Source organism: Leopardus geoffroyi, chromosome B2 (assembly GCF_018350155.1).
Source record: "Leopardus geoffroyi isolate Oge1 chromosome B2, O.geoffroyi_Oge1_pat1.0, whole genome shotgun sequence".
Lineage (NCBI taxonomy): Eukaryota > Metazoa > Chordata > Mammalia > Carnivora > Felidae > Leopardus > Leopardus geoffroyi.
The window spans coordinates 54,067,183-54,082,471 of record NC_059332.1 but is presented as its reverse complement, the minus strand read 5'-3'; the positions used below and the strand labels follow the sequence as shown (position 1 = coordinate 54,082,471).

Sequence of the window (15,289 nt, the reverse complement as noted above, 5' to 3'; positions counted from 1 at the left end):
AAATGTTCCCATGAACTTCTAAAGAGACCTAGGAAACTTTTCTGATCACCCTAAGTGTTTCTTATTTTTATTACCACCTTGGAAACATTCCAGGATTAGATAGATTCCTAAAAGTGTAGTTTTGCAGTAATTTCGTAATGTTGCTCAGTGAAACTAGGTTCCATTTCTCTGTATCGAGTCACTGAGTCACTGTAGAATGAAGTGTTAATGCTTTGCTTTAAATAATTTAGTCTTATTGACTCCATTATACAGGACTATGAATTACAAACAATGACCTACCGGGCCATGGTAGATTCACAACAAAAATCTCCAGTGAAACGCCGAAGAATGCAGAGCTCAGCAGATCTTATTATTCAAGAGGTAGTAAAAGCATGAAAGAAGGGAGGGGACATAAAAGAGAGAAACACTACTGAAAGAATTATAATTATCTATTTGTATTGTAGTAGAATATATATAATAGGAAATGTACCATTTTAACCATTTTTAAGTGTGCAGTTCGGTGGCACTCAGTATATTCACAGTGTTTTGCAAACATGACCACTGCCCGTTTCCAGAACTTTTTTCCTTGTCCTAAAAAAGAAACTCTCTACCTAAAACAATACATTTTATTAAGGGTTCTAGAAAATCCTTCGAAAAGCTTTATTCCAAGATTAAGTATTAATTACAGAGAATTTTAAATGTACTTCATCATTACATTTAGAGGAGAATTATCATGTAGTATGGTTTGCACAGCAGTAAGAAGCTCATTCCTGCCTACTTACCACTATTGGGCAGTTGTGTATTTTACTGTCACAAAGCCTAGTTAATGTTATAATTATTAATCAACATTCATTAAACTCACTTAGAGCCACTGGAGATTGTGTTTTTATTATTTATTTCATTATTTGCAGTTCATGGACCTAAGGACCCGATATACTGCTCTGGTCACCCTCATGACACAATATATTAAATTTGCTGGTGATTCATTAAAGAGGCTGGAAGAGGAGGAGGTAACCATTAACTATGAACAGCTAACTAAAAGGAACTATAATATTTTTGGGAAAACAAAAAAAAAAGTGTACATGGTTGAGAAGTAATTATTTAATTAGAAAATCACAACGAGAAAGAATAGAGGCCTAAGATTTTTTGGTTTGTTTCTAAGATTCTCTCAAATAGGGAAGACATTGTTGATCTTCACTCTAAGATGCTAATATTATTAGAGTAATGGCTCTATTTAAATTATGGAATGTTGGTAGTTTGGCAGAACTTTTTAAATTTTTTCTCACATTTGAGAAGTATACTTCTTTGAAGTATAGTTACTACTGTTAAAATGTCTACAGAAATACTACTTAAACACATTTCTCTTAAGCATTTTAAAGTGATTTACATCTTTAAGGATTTAAAACATAAAATCAATTAATTTAGAAGAAACAGGTTTTTGCACAAAATGATACTGCTTTTTAAGAATTGTGGAGGTTTTTATTTTGGTTTTTCCTAAAGATCTATGGTGAATGGTAAAAAGACTAAGTACCATTCTAATTTGGAGGATTTCTGTGTTTTTATTCTACATTCACAAAATATATTCAGAAGTAGAGCAAGCAGTTGATGAAAATACATTGTCATAAAAGGCTGTTGTATCTAATTTTGAAGGGATAATGCTATGCTTTATTATCTTAATATGTTTTCTATGCCTAACCTCAGAACAGACAAAAATAGTAGACAGAATGCTAAAGTAAATAAATTGCGAGGCATTAGCTGTTTTAAATTAGGCTGTTGATAGTTCTGAAGATGATTATACTTAATGTTAACACTTCTTATAATGAGAGAATGTAAATGGTAGTGAATGTCTAATAGATGTTACTTTATTTTCTACTATTTTAGTCTGTTCAGAGTTAACAGTTTTCTGCAACTAATTCACTAACGTAGCTAATTGCAAGTCTTTATAACTAGATTTCTTTGCACTTAGAAAGGAGAACCAGAATATTTGTGACCAAATAATCAGTATACATCTCTCATCAGTGAAAGAACATCTATAATTTTTTTTTACCTTTTTAGATTTTGAGAGATATGATTCCACTTAAAATGATATGTAGATCTTTTAGATTGCATATTTAGTAGTTAAATGTAAGTCCTTTTCCTTTCTTAATAGTGTATATGTGATTTGCACATACATGAGCCACTTTGCTTAGTTTATCTGATGAGGTATAATACTAGAAGTTGATAGAACAAAAAAATATTTCAGAAAGCCTGAGATAATATGCAAATTAGGCTTGTCATCTTTTGAAATGTAAAAGATTCGTATTGGATTGAAAGTCAAAACAATAGAATTTATGGAGGACCATGCAGGGACTGTAACCCAAAATAGATAGAACACATTCCTGATTAAAAATTCACCAATAAAGGATCATATTAATGCAGTGTCTTATAAAAGATACGTAGTTCGGTTTTCAGACCCAGGAAACAGTCTGCAAAGACCTACATTGGATGTCTTGGTCTGATAGCAGAATTTTTTAAATAATAAACATAAAATTAAAGAGGGATACAAGTTAATTTCCAAAGATGAAACCCAATTAAAGAAATGTTAGTGGAGTATAATGGGTATTAGATGGATAAAGAGATTTTCTAATCTGTGTTGAGAGGAAAACATATCAAGCATTAATTGATGGGATTAAAGGACAGCATGTCCTTTCTGACTTTTCATTTTTCTAACCTCAGAACATGACAGAAGAAAAAAACAGCTCAAAACCTCTTAGCAACAGCTAAGTTTTAAAAGATTTTGATAAGGAATTGAGATGAAAAAAAAAAACAAAACAGAAATTACCTCAAAAAACTGAAAATTTGATATTTAAGCAGATAGCATGATTCAGTGTCACCAGTTGATCCTGATAACAAAATAAAATAGAGCACTAATTTTTGCAGGTTGTGATGGGATTTGTTTTTATATTCATATTCTTATTAGGAGAAACCATATTTAGGCTAGCAGGAAACAACTGATATTCTTGTCAAAATTACTGGGGATCAAAAATTAGAAGACGTGGTATAAGATGTGTGGTCTATGATGTAAATTAAATTCTTAAAATTCACCAAAGCCTCTCAAAGAAAAAAAAATATGCTACCTAGAATAATTTCACTACTCCTGTTTAAATTGTTTCTAATTATGATAATTTTGAGTTAGTGATATGAAACTAATAGTCTTATGGTATTAATAAAGAGAAATTAAATTGGAATTATATACTAGCCCTGATCATGTAGTCCTGTAGTCAATGCAGAATGTATTCCTCTTAGCTGAGACTGATTCTTCTATCATTTGAAAAATAATTTTTTTTATTCTATACATTGGAGCTGACTCCCTAATTATATTTTTAAAAACATTTGTATTTAACAAATATCTTTATATTTATGGAGTATCTAAAGGTACTTGTCAAGGTGGATTCATATGAGACATGTCATTAACAACAACAACAAAATCTGTGAGTATATGAAGCACATCTTTTCTAAAGGGACTATAGCTGCCTTTGCATTAGCAACTCTGATTATTATAATTGTCATAATATGGCAATTATAAACAAATAAGGAATTTGGCTTGAGAAATTACAAGTTTTTATATAATTTTCCTCCTTCCCCATGTTAGGTATTATTTCTTGTTTTGACTCTTTAAAGTAGTACCAAAACTCCATATTTCGTTTCTTTAACCATAAAACAGAGAGATGTAAATATCATTTTAAATTTCCATTGGGTGACATATTGAAAACTAAATTTTTAATTGTCATTCGGTTCCTTTATGTTCTTAGCTTGTAGGACTAAGTTGTGAGTGAAAGCTGAAAGGGCGCCGTTGTGAGTCTTACTTCCCACTTTGTCACTCACCTGCTGTGAGGGTTTTCAAAAGTATTTGACCTCCCTGCACCTCAGTGTCCTCATCTGTAAAAGGTTGGGGTCATGCTGTATGTTTTGTGAGGTCCCTCCTTTCTTTCTGTAAAATCTTGAGCCTACCTAATTTTTAAAATGAAATTGTTCTTGAGAGACAAGAAAAGATTCTTTGGGTTAGCAAACCTGACATGAAGGATTTTTTTTTCGCTTTTCCCATTGCCAGCTTTCTGAAGCTTCCTCTCTGGAAGGTAGTGGTGGTGGTGGTGGTGGTGGTGCTTGTTCTGCGATTTGTTTCCCTTGTTTTTATAAGTACTTTTATGAGCATCGCTTCAGGTTTTTGTGGATAAATTTGAATAGAACACTTTGACACTTTTAAACATCTCTCGTAGATTAAAAAGTGTAAGGAGACTTCTGAACATGGGGCATATTCAGATCTGCTTCAGCGTCAAAAGGCAACAATGATTGAGAATAGCAAACTTACGGGAAAGATAAGTGAATTGGAGAGAATGGTAGCTGAACTAAAGAAGCAGAAGTCTCGAGCAGAGGAAGAACTTCCAAAGGTCAAGGAGGCTGCAGAAAATGAATTGAGAAAGCAGCAGAGAAACGTAGAAGACATTGCTCTGCAGAAAATCAGGGCCGAGAGTGAGGCCAAGCAGTACCGCAGGGAGCTGGAGACCATTGTGAGGGAGAAGGAGGCTGCAGAACGGGAGCTGGAGCGGGTGCGAAGGCTCACCCTGGAGGCCGAGGCCAAGAGGGCAGCAGTGGAAGAAAACCTCCTGAACTTCCGGAACCAGTTAGAGGAGAACACCTTCACCAGGAGGACCCTGGAAGATCATCTTAAAAGAAAAGATTCGAGTCTCAATGACCTGGAACAACAAAAAAATAAATTGATGGAAGAATTGAGAAGAAAGAGAGACAACGAGGAGGAACTCTTGAAGCTGATAAAGCAGATGGAAAAAGACCTAACATTTCAAAAACAGATAGCAGAGGAACAGTTGAAAGAAAAGCAGAAAATTGAACGGGAGGCGAGAAGAAGAATAACTGAAATGCAGTATTCGTGTAGAGAAAACACGTCGCCTGCCTGTGCAGTCGCCCAGGCTACGTCATACAGGGGAACAGCAGACAAACAGAAAACAGAAGAACTCAAACAGCAGGTAGATGAGCTAACTGTCGCCAATAGAAAGGCCGAAAAAGACGTGAGAGAGCTGAAGTACGAACTCAGTGCCCTTCAGCTTGAAAAAACTTCATCTGAGGAAAAGGCTCGTTTGCTAAAAGAAAAACTGGATGAAACAAATAATACGCTGAAGTGCCTGAAGTTAGAGTTGGAAAGGAAGGATCAGGTGGAGGAAGGGTATTCTCAACAGCTCAGAGAACTTAGTAGGCAGTTGAACCAAACCACAGACAAAGCTGAAGAAGTTTTGCAGGAAGCTAATGATCTTAAGAAAATAAAGCACAATTATGAACTGGAATTAGAATGTCTTCAACAGGAAAAAGGGAAGCTGCAAAGAGAAGTAGACAGGATCACCAGGACCCGTGCTGTAGCAGAGAGAGATATTCAGCATTTAAATTCACAAGTGAATTCTCTTCAGGCTGAGAAGGAATCCTCTAATGAAAGAGTACGATTCTGCCAGAGAAAGTCGGATCATCTAAAAGAACAGTTTGAGAAAAGCCATGCACAGTTGCTCCAAAACATTAAAGCTGAAAAAGAAAATAATGATAAGATCGAGAAGCTTAATGAAGAATTGAAGAAAAGTAATGAGTGTGCAGAAACGCTAAAACAAAAGGTCGATGAGCTCACGAGGCAGAATAATGAAACCAAGTTAATGATGCAGAGAATTCAGGCCGAATCGGCGAACGTGGTTTTAGAGAAACAGGCTATCCAGCAAAGATGTGAGGCCCTGAAAATTCAGGCAGATGGTTTTAGAGATCAGCTACGCAACACAAACGAACACTTGCATAAGCAGACAAAAACAGAACAGGATTTCCATAGAAAAATTAAATGCCTCGAAGAAGACCTGGCCAAGAGTCAAAATTTAGTCAGTGAATTTAAGCAAAAGTGTGACCAGCAGAACATTATCATCCAGAATACCGAGAAGGAGGTTAGAAACCTGAGTGCAGAGCTGACCGCTTCCAAAGAGGAGAAGCGACGAGGGGAGCAGAAGGTACAGCTGCAGCAGGCTCAGGTGCAGGAGTTAAATAACAGGTTGAAACAGGTACAAGACGAGCTGCACTTAAAGACCATAGAGGAGCAGATGACCCACAGAAAGATGCTTCTGTTTCAGGAGGAATCTGACAAGTTCAAACGCTCAGCAGAGGAGTTTCGGAAAAAGATGGAAAAGTTAATGGACTCCAAAGTTATCACTGAAAAGGATATCTCAGGCATCCAGCTTGACTTTGTGTCTCTCCAGCAAGAAAACTGCAGGGCTCAAGAGAACGCCAAGTTGTGTGAGACAAATATTAGAGAACTTGAAAGACAGCTTCAGCAGTATCGTGAGCAAATGCAACGAGGGCAGAATGTGGAAGCAAATCATTACCAAAAGTGCCGGAAACTTGAAGATGAGCTGGTAGCCCAGAAACGTGAAGTTGAACGCCTGAAGCAAAAGATGGATCAACAGATAAAGGAACACGAGCATCAGTTAGTTTTGCTCCAGTGTGAAATCCAAAAAAAGAACCCAGCCAAAGACTGTACCTTCAAACCGGATTTTGAGATGGCAGTAAAGGAGTGTCAGCACACCGGAGAACTGTCCTCTAGGAACACGGGGCAGCTTCACCCAGCGACCAGATCTCCATTGCTGAGAAGGACGCGAGAGTCACAGCAATCAGAGGAAAAATGGCAACATCGGGTTGTTGACCAGATACCAAAGGAAGTCCAATTCTGGCCATCAGGGGCACCGCTTGAGAAAGAGAAAAGCCAGCAGTGTTACTCTGAGTATTTTTCGCAGACAAGCACTGAATTACAGATAACTTTCGATGAGGCAAACCCTATTACAAAACTGTCAGAAATCGAGAAGATAAGAGATGAAGCTCTGTACAATTCCAGGCCACTGGTTAGGTATCAGGATGACAAATGTGCAATGGACCTGGCGAAGCTTTTGGCCCCCTTAGAGGTATACTCTGGATTCTGAGACCTTATCAGCTACCTCATGTCAAGTTTCCTCTTGTGTTTTCTTTCTCTGCTACACTAAATTTTTTAATAACATTGAGCAAGATTGGCCCTTTGTAGTTCTGGCAGAAACTAATGCTATCATTTTCTAGTGATTGACTTGAATCTTTACTACAAATTATCATTCTTTAGTTTTTAAATGTTTGAGATCAAATACACAGATGTAATAGTTATACTGTGACATCTATGGTATTATATTCCGATGGACATTTTTTTCTTGAATGTTTATTTTGAGAAAGAGAGCAAGTGCACACATGCGTGAGCAGGGGAGGGGCAGAGAGAGAGGGGGAGAGAGAGAATCTCAAGCAGGCTTCATGCTATCAGCACAGAGTCGGCCCCAGGGCTCAGCCTCTGGAACCATGGGGTCATGACCTGAGCTGAAACCAAGAGTCGGACGACTGAGCCACGCAGGCACCCCTGAAGAATGTTTTTTTGTTTGTTTTAAAAGCTAGGAAAACCAAGAAGTTCACTTTAATTTCTAACAGTTTCTGGGGACACATTTCATCTTTTTTAAACATTTCATTTTTTTAAGATTTTATTTTTAAGTAATCTCTATACCCAGTGTGGGGCTCGAACTTAAAACCCCAAGATCAAGAGTCACACACTCTACTGACTGAGCCAGCCAGGTGTCCCTAAACATACCATTTTAACACCTTTATTGTCATCCAGGTAAACCTCACACTCTCAAAATAATATTACTTGTCCCTGAACCCTCTTTGTTTTGAAAATTTTCTTCTCTTTACTTATTTTTGTTATTGTAGGAAGTATATTTGGATTAAGGATGGGTAAAGTGACGTCACGTTCTTTAGATGGCCTTTAACGTCTCATGAATTCCTGTTACAGATAGCTAAGAGCAAGCAGTATGATATGCACACAGAAGTCACCACATTAAAACAAGAAAAGAACCCAGGTCCCAGTGCTGAAGAATGGACGCTGGAAGGGTGCAGAGCATCCGGTGGACTCCAGAGAGAGTTTATTAAGAAAGGCTCAGAACGAGAGACCTTCCAGAATTTGGATGGCGATCACGTGTGTTCAGTTAGGGACGATGAATTTAAATTCCAAGGTCTCCGGCACACTGTGACCGCCAGGCAGTTGGTTGAAGCTAAGCTTCTGGACATGAAAACAGTAGAGCAGCTGCGACTTGGTCTCAAGACCGTTGGCGAAGTTCAGAAAACTCTTAGCAAGTTTTTGACGAGAGCCACCTCAATTGCAGGGCTTTATCTAGAATCCACAAAAGAAAAGATTTCATTTGCCTCGGCAGCCAAGAACATCATAATAGACAAAATGATGGCTTTAGCATTTTTAGAAGCTCAAGCCGCAACAGGCTTTATCATCAATCCCATTTCAGGTCAGACCTACTCTGTTGAAGATGCGATCCTTGAAGGAGTTATTGACCCCGAATTCAAAATTAGGCTCCTTGAGGCAGAGAAGGCAGCCCTGGGGTATTCATATTCTTCTAAGACATTGTCAGTGTTCCAAGCTATGGAAAATAGAATGCTTGACAGACAAAAAGGTAAACATATGTTGGAGGCCCAGATTGCCAGTGGGGGCGTCATTGACCCTGTGAGAGGCATCCGCGTTCCTCCCGAAGTTGCTGTGCAGCAAGGCTTGTTAAATAATGCCATCCTCCAATTTTTACACGAGCCATCCAGCAACACGAGAGTTTTTCCTAATCCCAATAACAAGCAAGCTCTCTATTACTCAGAACTACTGCGGATGTGTGTGTTTGATGTAGATTGCCAGTGCTTTCTGTTTCCCTTCGGGGAGAGGAGCATTTCCAATCTCAATGTAGGGAAGACCCATAGGATTTCTGTAGTAGATATTAAAACAGGAGCAGAACTGACTGCATATGAGGCTTTCCGGAGAAACCTAATTGACAAAAGTACCTATCTTGAGCTTTCAGGGCAACAGTATCAGTGGAAGGAAGCCACGTTTTTTGAATCTTATGGGCATCCTTCTCATATGCTGACCGATACTAAAACAGGATTACAGTTCAATATCAATGAGGCTATCGAGCAGGGAACAGTTGACAAAGCCTTGGTCAAAAAGTACCAGGAAGGGCTCATCACACTTACAGAACTTGCCGACTCCCTGCTGAGCCGGCTGGTTCCCAAGAAGGATTTGCACAGTCCTATTGCGGGGTACTGGCTGACCACTACTGGGGAAAGGATCTCTGTCCTAAAGGCCTCCCGCAGAAATTTGGTCGACCGGATTACTGCCCTCAGATGCCTTGAAGCCCAAGTCAGCACAGGGGGCATAATTGATCCTCTCACCGGCAAAAAGTACCGAGTGGCGGAAGCTTTGCACAGAGGCCTTGTTGATGAGGGGTTTGCCCAGCAGCTGCGACAGTGTGACTTAGTAATCACGGGGATCGGCCATCCCGTCACTAACAAAGTGATGTCAGTGGCGGAGGCTGTGAATGCAAATATCATCAGTAAGGAAATGGGAATGAGATGTTTGGAATTCCAGTACTTGACTGGGGGGTTGATAGAGCCCCAGGTTCATTCCCGGCTGTCACTAGAAGAGGCTCTGCAAGTGGGTATTATAGATGTTTTCATTGCTACGAAACTCAAAGATCAAAAGTCCCATGTCAGAAATATAATATGCCCTCAAACAAAAAGAAAGTTGACATACAAAGAAGCTTTAGAAAAAGCTGATTTTGATTTCCACACAGGACTTAAACTCTTAGAAGTATCTGAACCTTTAATGACGGGAATTTCTAGCCTTTACTATTCTTCGTAATAGCACGTGTTTAAGTAACTGTGCATGGGGGTGATGCTGTCTACTTCATATCTGTCCAGAGCATGACGACATGAGTTAAATAGACAGTCTAGCAACTATGTCACATACTCAAAAGGGCTGTTTATTTCTTGAGGGCTGGAAATGGCTGACTGTTCAGAAGAGAGAATAATTTTTAAATTGAGAGTCACAAAATATTTACTCTTCTTCAAAATGGTTTCCTTTGGCTTTTAGGTTAGTCTTGTCTACCGCCCCCCCCCCCACAAAAAGGTATTTTATCTAGAATATGGGGTAAACTTGATGAACTCCAGCAAGTTCATAGCATCCTTTCTTCAGAATTCCTCGTCACTGAATAGATCCAGCCTGAGGTTAGGGCTCCCATTTGTTAAAATCCATTACACTCATTGAAAAAGCACCTCAAAAAGCACCATAGAATCAAAGAGAAAGATGTAAATTTGTTGCCACATCCCTGAAGCTATTGTGTTTCAGATGGCCTTGAAAAGTGAAAAAGTTTTTAATTTTTCTGTACATTGTAACTTTCTTTACATATTAAATGTTTACCACAATCTCCCATTTCCAGGTGGACTCTGTAATTAGAAGTAACATTGTGTGTTGGAAAAGGGGGAAAGATTTTTCTTCATTCTGTGTATTTTTCATATGTGTGTACACATTCACTCCTCTTTCAGCTTTCACTTGTTTGATACTTTTCTGTGAAGACAATTGTGATTGTAATGCAAATGCAAAGGCAGCAGCAATTCAAAGATCTTCTAGTGCTTCATGAATAAAATTGAGTTTATTTGTCATATTGGTAGACCAGCTGGGAGTTTAGACTGATGATTGTAGAATGTCACAGCTTCCTTTGCCACCATAAACATTTTGGAAGTACATCTGCTATGTGATGTGATAAACATGGTTAAGGAAATGAATAAAATACTCAGTAACCTGGTGTGATGAAAAAATATTTCTACATTCTTGTTTTCTGCGGAGAGGTCAGTTTCATAGCTCAATCATTTACTGGGATATATTTTTTTTTTTTTACCACTCACACTTGTCAGAAGTCACTGGAAGAAGAAAAGAAAGAACATGTTGAAAAAGCCAAAGAATTACAGAAATGGGTATCAAATATCACCAAGACATTGAGAGATGACGAGAAGGCTGGAAAATCTTCCTTCTCTAAGCAAAAGGTATTCACTGAGGTTCTGGTTTAATCATAATAATGGTAGAATTTACTGAGTTGAAGCAAACTAAAAAAACCACTTTAGTTCTTTACCTTAATTTTCCCCAATTTTATAGGCAATTACAATGATGGCCCGAGAGGTTAAACTTGCCCAAGGAATTACAGTATGCAGCAGAAGAGGTATCTCTGATTCCAAAGCCTGAACTACATCTATTAGTCTTACTATTAGTGCTTCTTCTAATGGTTAGATCTGCTTCTTGATTATAGTGAAGAGAGTCGCTAAGGAGCAGAGTCATCCTATTTTGTGCCCAGATTAAATCCATGCACTCCTTATCATAAAGATGTGGTCTCGTTCTCACAAAGGTTAACAAAAAGGTTCAGGAACAACGAATACAAACTAGGACATCAACATTTTTGAGGATTTAATCTAGCTGTGCTTTGTATTTTACAAAGAAGCGTTCTCTAGTCAGTCACTGGAAATTCTAGATTATTTCCCTCACCTAAATGAATTCTTCTGTGCTGTGGGCTGTATTCTCCAGCTGCTCAGCACTAGTTGGATAGCTGCAGCTTGTGAGATGTTAGTGCTCCGTGATGGCCGTTGGAAGGTGCTACTTGAATCTCTCAGGGCATCAATAGCTAAGGTCCAGTGTTGATGATGCTGGCCTTGACACCGGAATTGAGGGTGTATTTAAAAAAAAAAATAAGTTTCCACTAAGTTAAGCAGCATTTTTCTCAACTTGCCCTCCTGCCGCTGCCTGACCCTAGGAAATGATGGGGCTCTCATTAGCTTCCTCTTCTAGCTTTGCATCAGTGTTCAGTTGTCATCAGTTGAAACAGACATTATTGACATAATTAAATAGAAAACTTCAGTGTCTTGTCTAATTTTGCCTGTGATATGAGGGCAGATGTAACTTATCTGGGGTTCCCCTTAGAGAAGTATATAGACCCAAGTATATACTTGGATTAGTATTCAACTGAAATAAAGCCATATTAGCTCATAGTCTTACATACTGCATTTGATATTAGTGTGGAAGAAACCAGAAGTTGGCAAGCAATTACATTTGGTGTCTGAAACCCCAAACCATCAAAGCAACTTTATACAAATATTTAGCTTAAACTATTTTCTCCTTTTCCCCCCATCAGAGAAAGAACTAAAATATGAACGTAAACCTTAGCAAGGATTTCTTGGGGGAACAAGTTTCTTTTGAGAAATGTGGATGATAAACGTTGGTATTTTCTTATTCTGCACTTTTAAATTGCCCAAAACTTCACTAAATTCGTTTTACTAGATCTAGTAGACACTTTTTAAATGCAGATCATGCCCTAAATCCTACATCTCTAATAAAGATTGCCTTTGTGTCAAGTGAAATTTAAGAAAATTTGATGTGAGTAATAAATGTGTGTGTTAAAAATCAGTGTGGCCTCATGATTACCTGTAATCATGAAAAAAAACAGACTTTAAGTTGACTTTGTTCTGAATAGAGTACATTGGGAGAAAATAGACTTTTCATTGCCCATCATTTCCTCTCATTTCTGCTTGTTTAAAAGAGTGGCAGTCCCATTTCTGAAAGTATTCAGAAGTAATACACTGCGTAATTGGGAAAAAATGTTACAACTTCTTGCTTTTCCCTAAACAGATACATTTTATTCCTCTGTCATAGATGAATTTTGCAAAGTTTAGAAATCGAAAATATTTAATCTTGGTTTGCATATCTACAGATTAATGCTTTCACCATAATTTTTTCAAAAAGAGCAGGGTATACAAGAGCATGGGAGAAAGAAGACACTCTTTTGGAGTAGTATTCCACGTTCATGTATCTTTTTGATGTAAGGATGATGTTGGGCCAGTGGAAAATCTCTGGCCACTTGGGATGTTAAGGCAACCTTTATTCACTGTTGGGCTGTGACAAATGCGACAACCATATGATGTAGTAGTATTATTGCCTATGAAAATGATGACATTATGATTAGAGAGAGAGAGACCCTAATTGGCATTCTAAATAAAGTAGTCTTCTTATTCAGGCCTGTACACTGGTAATCACTGATCGGTTATTGACTTGTGCCACCCAGAAAGTAGTCCATTCATTTGGATCTTAATTAAAACTTGATTAATGTTTAAAAATTCCTATTTTCTAGTCTTGGTGAGGGGGAGAGTTTGAGCATGTTTTCTTAACCTTGCAGATTTCCAGTGAAGAAATATCAACCAAGAAGGAACAATTATCTGAAGCACTTCAAACCATGCAGCTGTTTTTGGCAAAACATGGAGACAAGTATGTTCGTTTTTATTAGCTCTTTTATTCAACATAGAGAAGTGATGTTAATGTTCAACAGAGCAAAAGCTGATAAATTTTAATTGAGATTTAAAAAATGGAAGTCAGTTAGAAATTTACTTAATATAATAACATGCAACTATAAACTTAGCAATTTAATTGTCACTTTTAGTCACGTCTAGTGTTTACCAAAACCCTGAAATGTACCTATTATTCCCAGATATTAGTGAGAAGAAAATGAGTTCAGGGAGATTAAAGATCAGTAGCTAGTGAGTAGTAAAGATTCTAAGGCAAGAGTAATTCTAAGTAGTATTCTCTGTGACTTTACTTTTCGGAAAATGTGTGTGGATATATTGTTCACTTTCTTTGCTGAGACTTGCAGCAACCTGATTTTCCATAGTTTGGTCCCACTTTTTCCAAAAGAGCACTTCATTTATTTCAGCTAGTGCCTCAGGCAGGGAAGAAAACTACCCTTTTCTTAAATCCTTTTTGGGGCTGTCCCCAGGATCATTCCACAATGACTTTGTATTGTACCTTAGAGAATCAGGTTAATCTCCTTGTAAATTTTTTATCTTTATTCATACTTCAGCCTGAACAAGTTTCATCTTGAGTAATGGTATCTTTCTGTCCCATTTCTGTGTTGGAACTAACAGGATATTTCCCTCTGTCGGATAACAGCAGTTGTTATTTTAGAAATGTGTATATGCTGGAGAAGTGCTGATCTATTAATTCATATCCTTTCCTCCAGTCTGTTTCTCAGGCAAGAGAAGGATTCCTGGATGTGTAAGGGCCATTCTTAATTTTCATACACAGTCATTCTGAGACTTGAGCAACCTGTATCTGAGGGTTTATTTTATGACCACGTGCTTATTTAGAAAAGGATTCTACTTTGCAAAATCATTGAGCCTAATATGTCGTCTTCTTCACTTGAAGCCTTGCATTCCTTTTTTCATACTTTCTGGTTATTTTAGAATGACAGATGAAGAAAGAAATGAATTGGAAAAACAAGTGAAATCTCTTCAAGAAAGTTATAATTCATTCTTCAGTGAATCTCTGAAGCAACTACAAGAATCACAAACCTTAGGAGATACAAAGGTAGAGGAGAAGGTAATATAATTTTTTTAAAACACGATGCTCTTTCAAGATTCTTAGCTTTACTGCATGGTTGTAGAAATATATGTCAATGAGGAAGAAATGACCTTGAATTTGTGTACATGGAAAAAACATGGATGGAATTTATCTAACTATTTAGAGATCTCAGTGTTGTGTATTAAATGCAGTCCTACACTTGCCGTCATCAGTTTCTGTGACATCTTAATCTCCGCCTTGCATGGTAAAAGAAAAGAATCATTCATTTTCTAACTCTTCTTTCTTTAAAAGCCATTCGTCTGCTATATTAGGTATTTTACTATGTATAAAGTAACCTTGAGTCATCTCTAAAGATGACATTGGAGTGTTAGGAACTTTTTTGATTTTTAGAGATAACCATGAGATTTATTTGAGCGAAACTGGGCCATTTGCCATAGTGAGGATGCCCTAGCATCTTCTTACAATGTAACAGAAATCGCTTAAAATTTGGCCTGTCCTTAAACTTTTGAACCGTGACAATACCTATTCACAATTTGCAACACAATATTCAGTATCGAAAAAGTTATCTTTATATTCAATTTTCTTACTCCCTGGAATACTTTACACACTACTTGTCACATTTTGGGGGTATATAACAATTTTTCTGGTTCATTTTTACTGTCTGCGAACAAGGTCTGTATGCTGTAAACATCAATAGCATGGGGTTTGATACTCTCTTTCATGTCAGTCGACTAATCTCACCCAGTTGCAGAGAGCATGATTTGCCTTCTTAGGTATGTGTTCTGTTTTCTCACTATCATCATTTACTCTCTTGTGTCCTCACTAACCTTGTTAATGTACACAATATTAAGTTTTCAATTCACAGATGCATGTTGTTTTCAAAGCTTTTATCACATCCTGTGCTGTTGAATAGATCACTGACATAGATCACTTGTGCATTTGAGCTGCCTAACATTCACAGCATTGCTGCGCCTTGGTAAGTAGAGGATTTTCATGTTGAAGTGT

The 15,289-nt window shown here is 37.6% G+C and overlaps 1 protein-coding gene across 31 annotated transcripts in view; it reads left to right on the top strand.

The window, feature by feature from the left end:
• The window catches only part of DST (dystonin), a 495,699-nt gene that overhangs the window by 338,482 nt on the left and 141,928 nt on the right, over nt 1–15,289 (top strand). For 30 of the 31 annotated variants that reach the window (XM_045498616.1, XM_045498614.1, XM_045498603.1 and 27 more), the window contains 5 exons: nt 253–360; nt 891–989; nt 10,804–10,932; nt 13,107–13,195; nt 14,167–14,302. In XM_045498616.1, coding sequence (XP_045354572.1) covers nt 253–360; nt 891–989; nt 10,804–10,932; nt 13,107–13,195; nt 14,167–14,302 — 561 coding nt within the window. Of the gene's footprint in view, nt 1–252; nt 361–890; nt 990–4,235; nt 6,954–7,852; nt 10,695–10,803; nt 10,933–13,106; nt 13,196–14,166; nt 14,303–15,289 lie in introns of those variants that run through there. The other variant, XM_045498622.1, reaches the window with a different exon arrangement.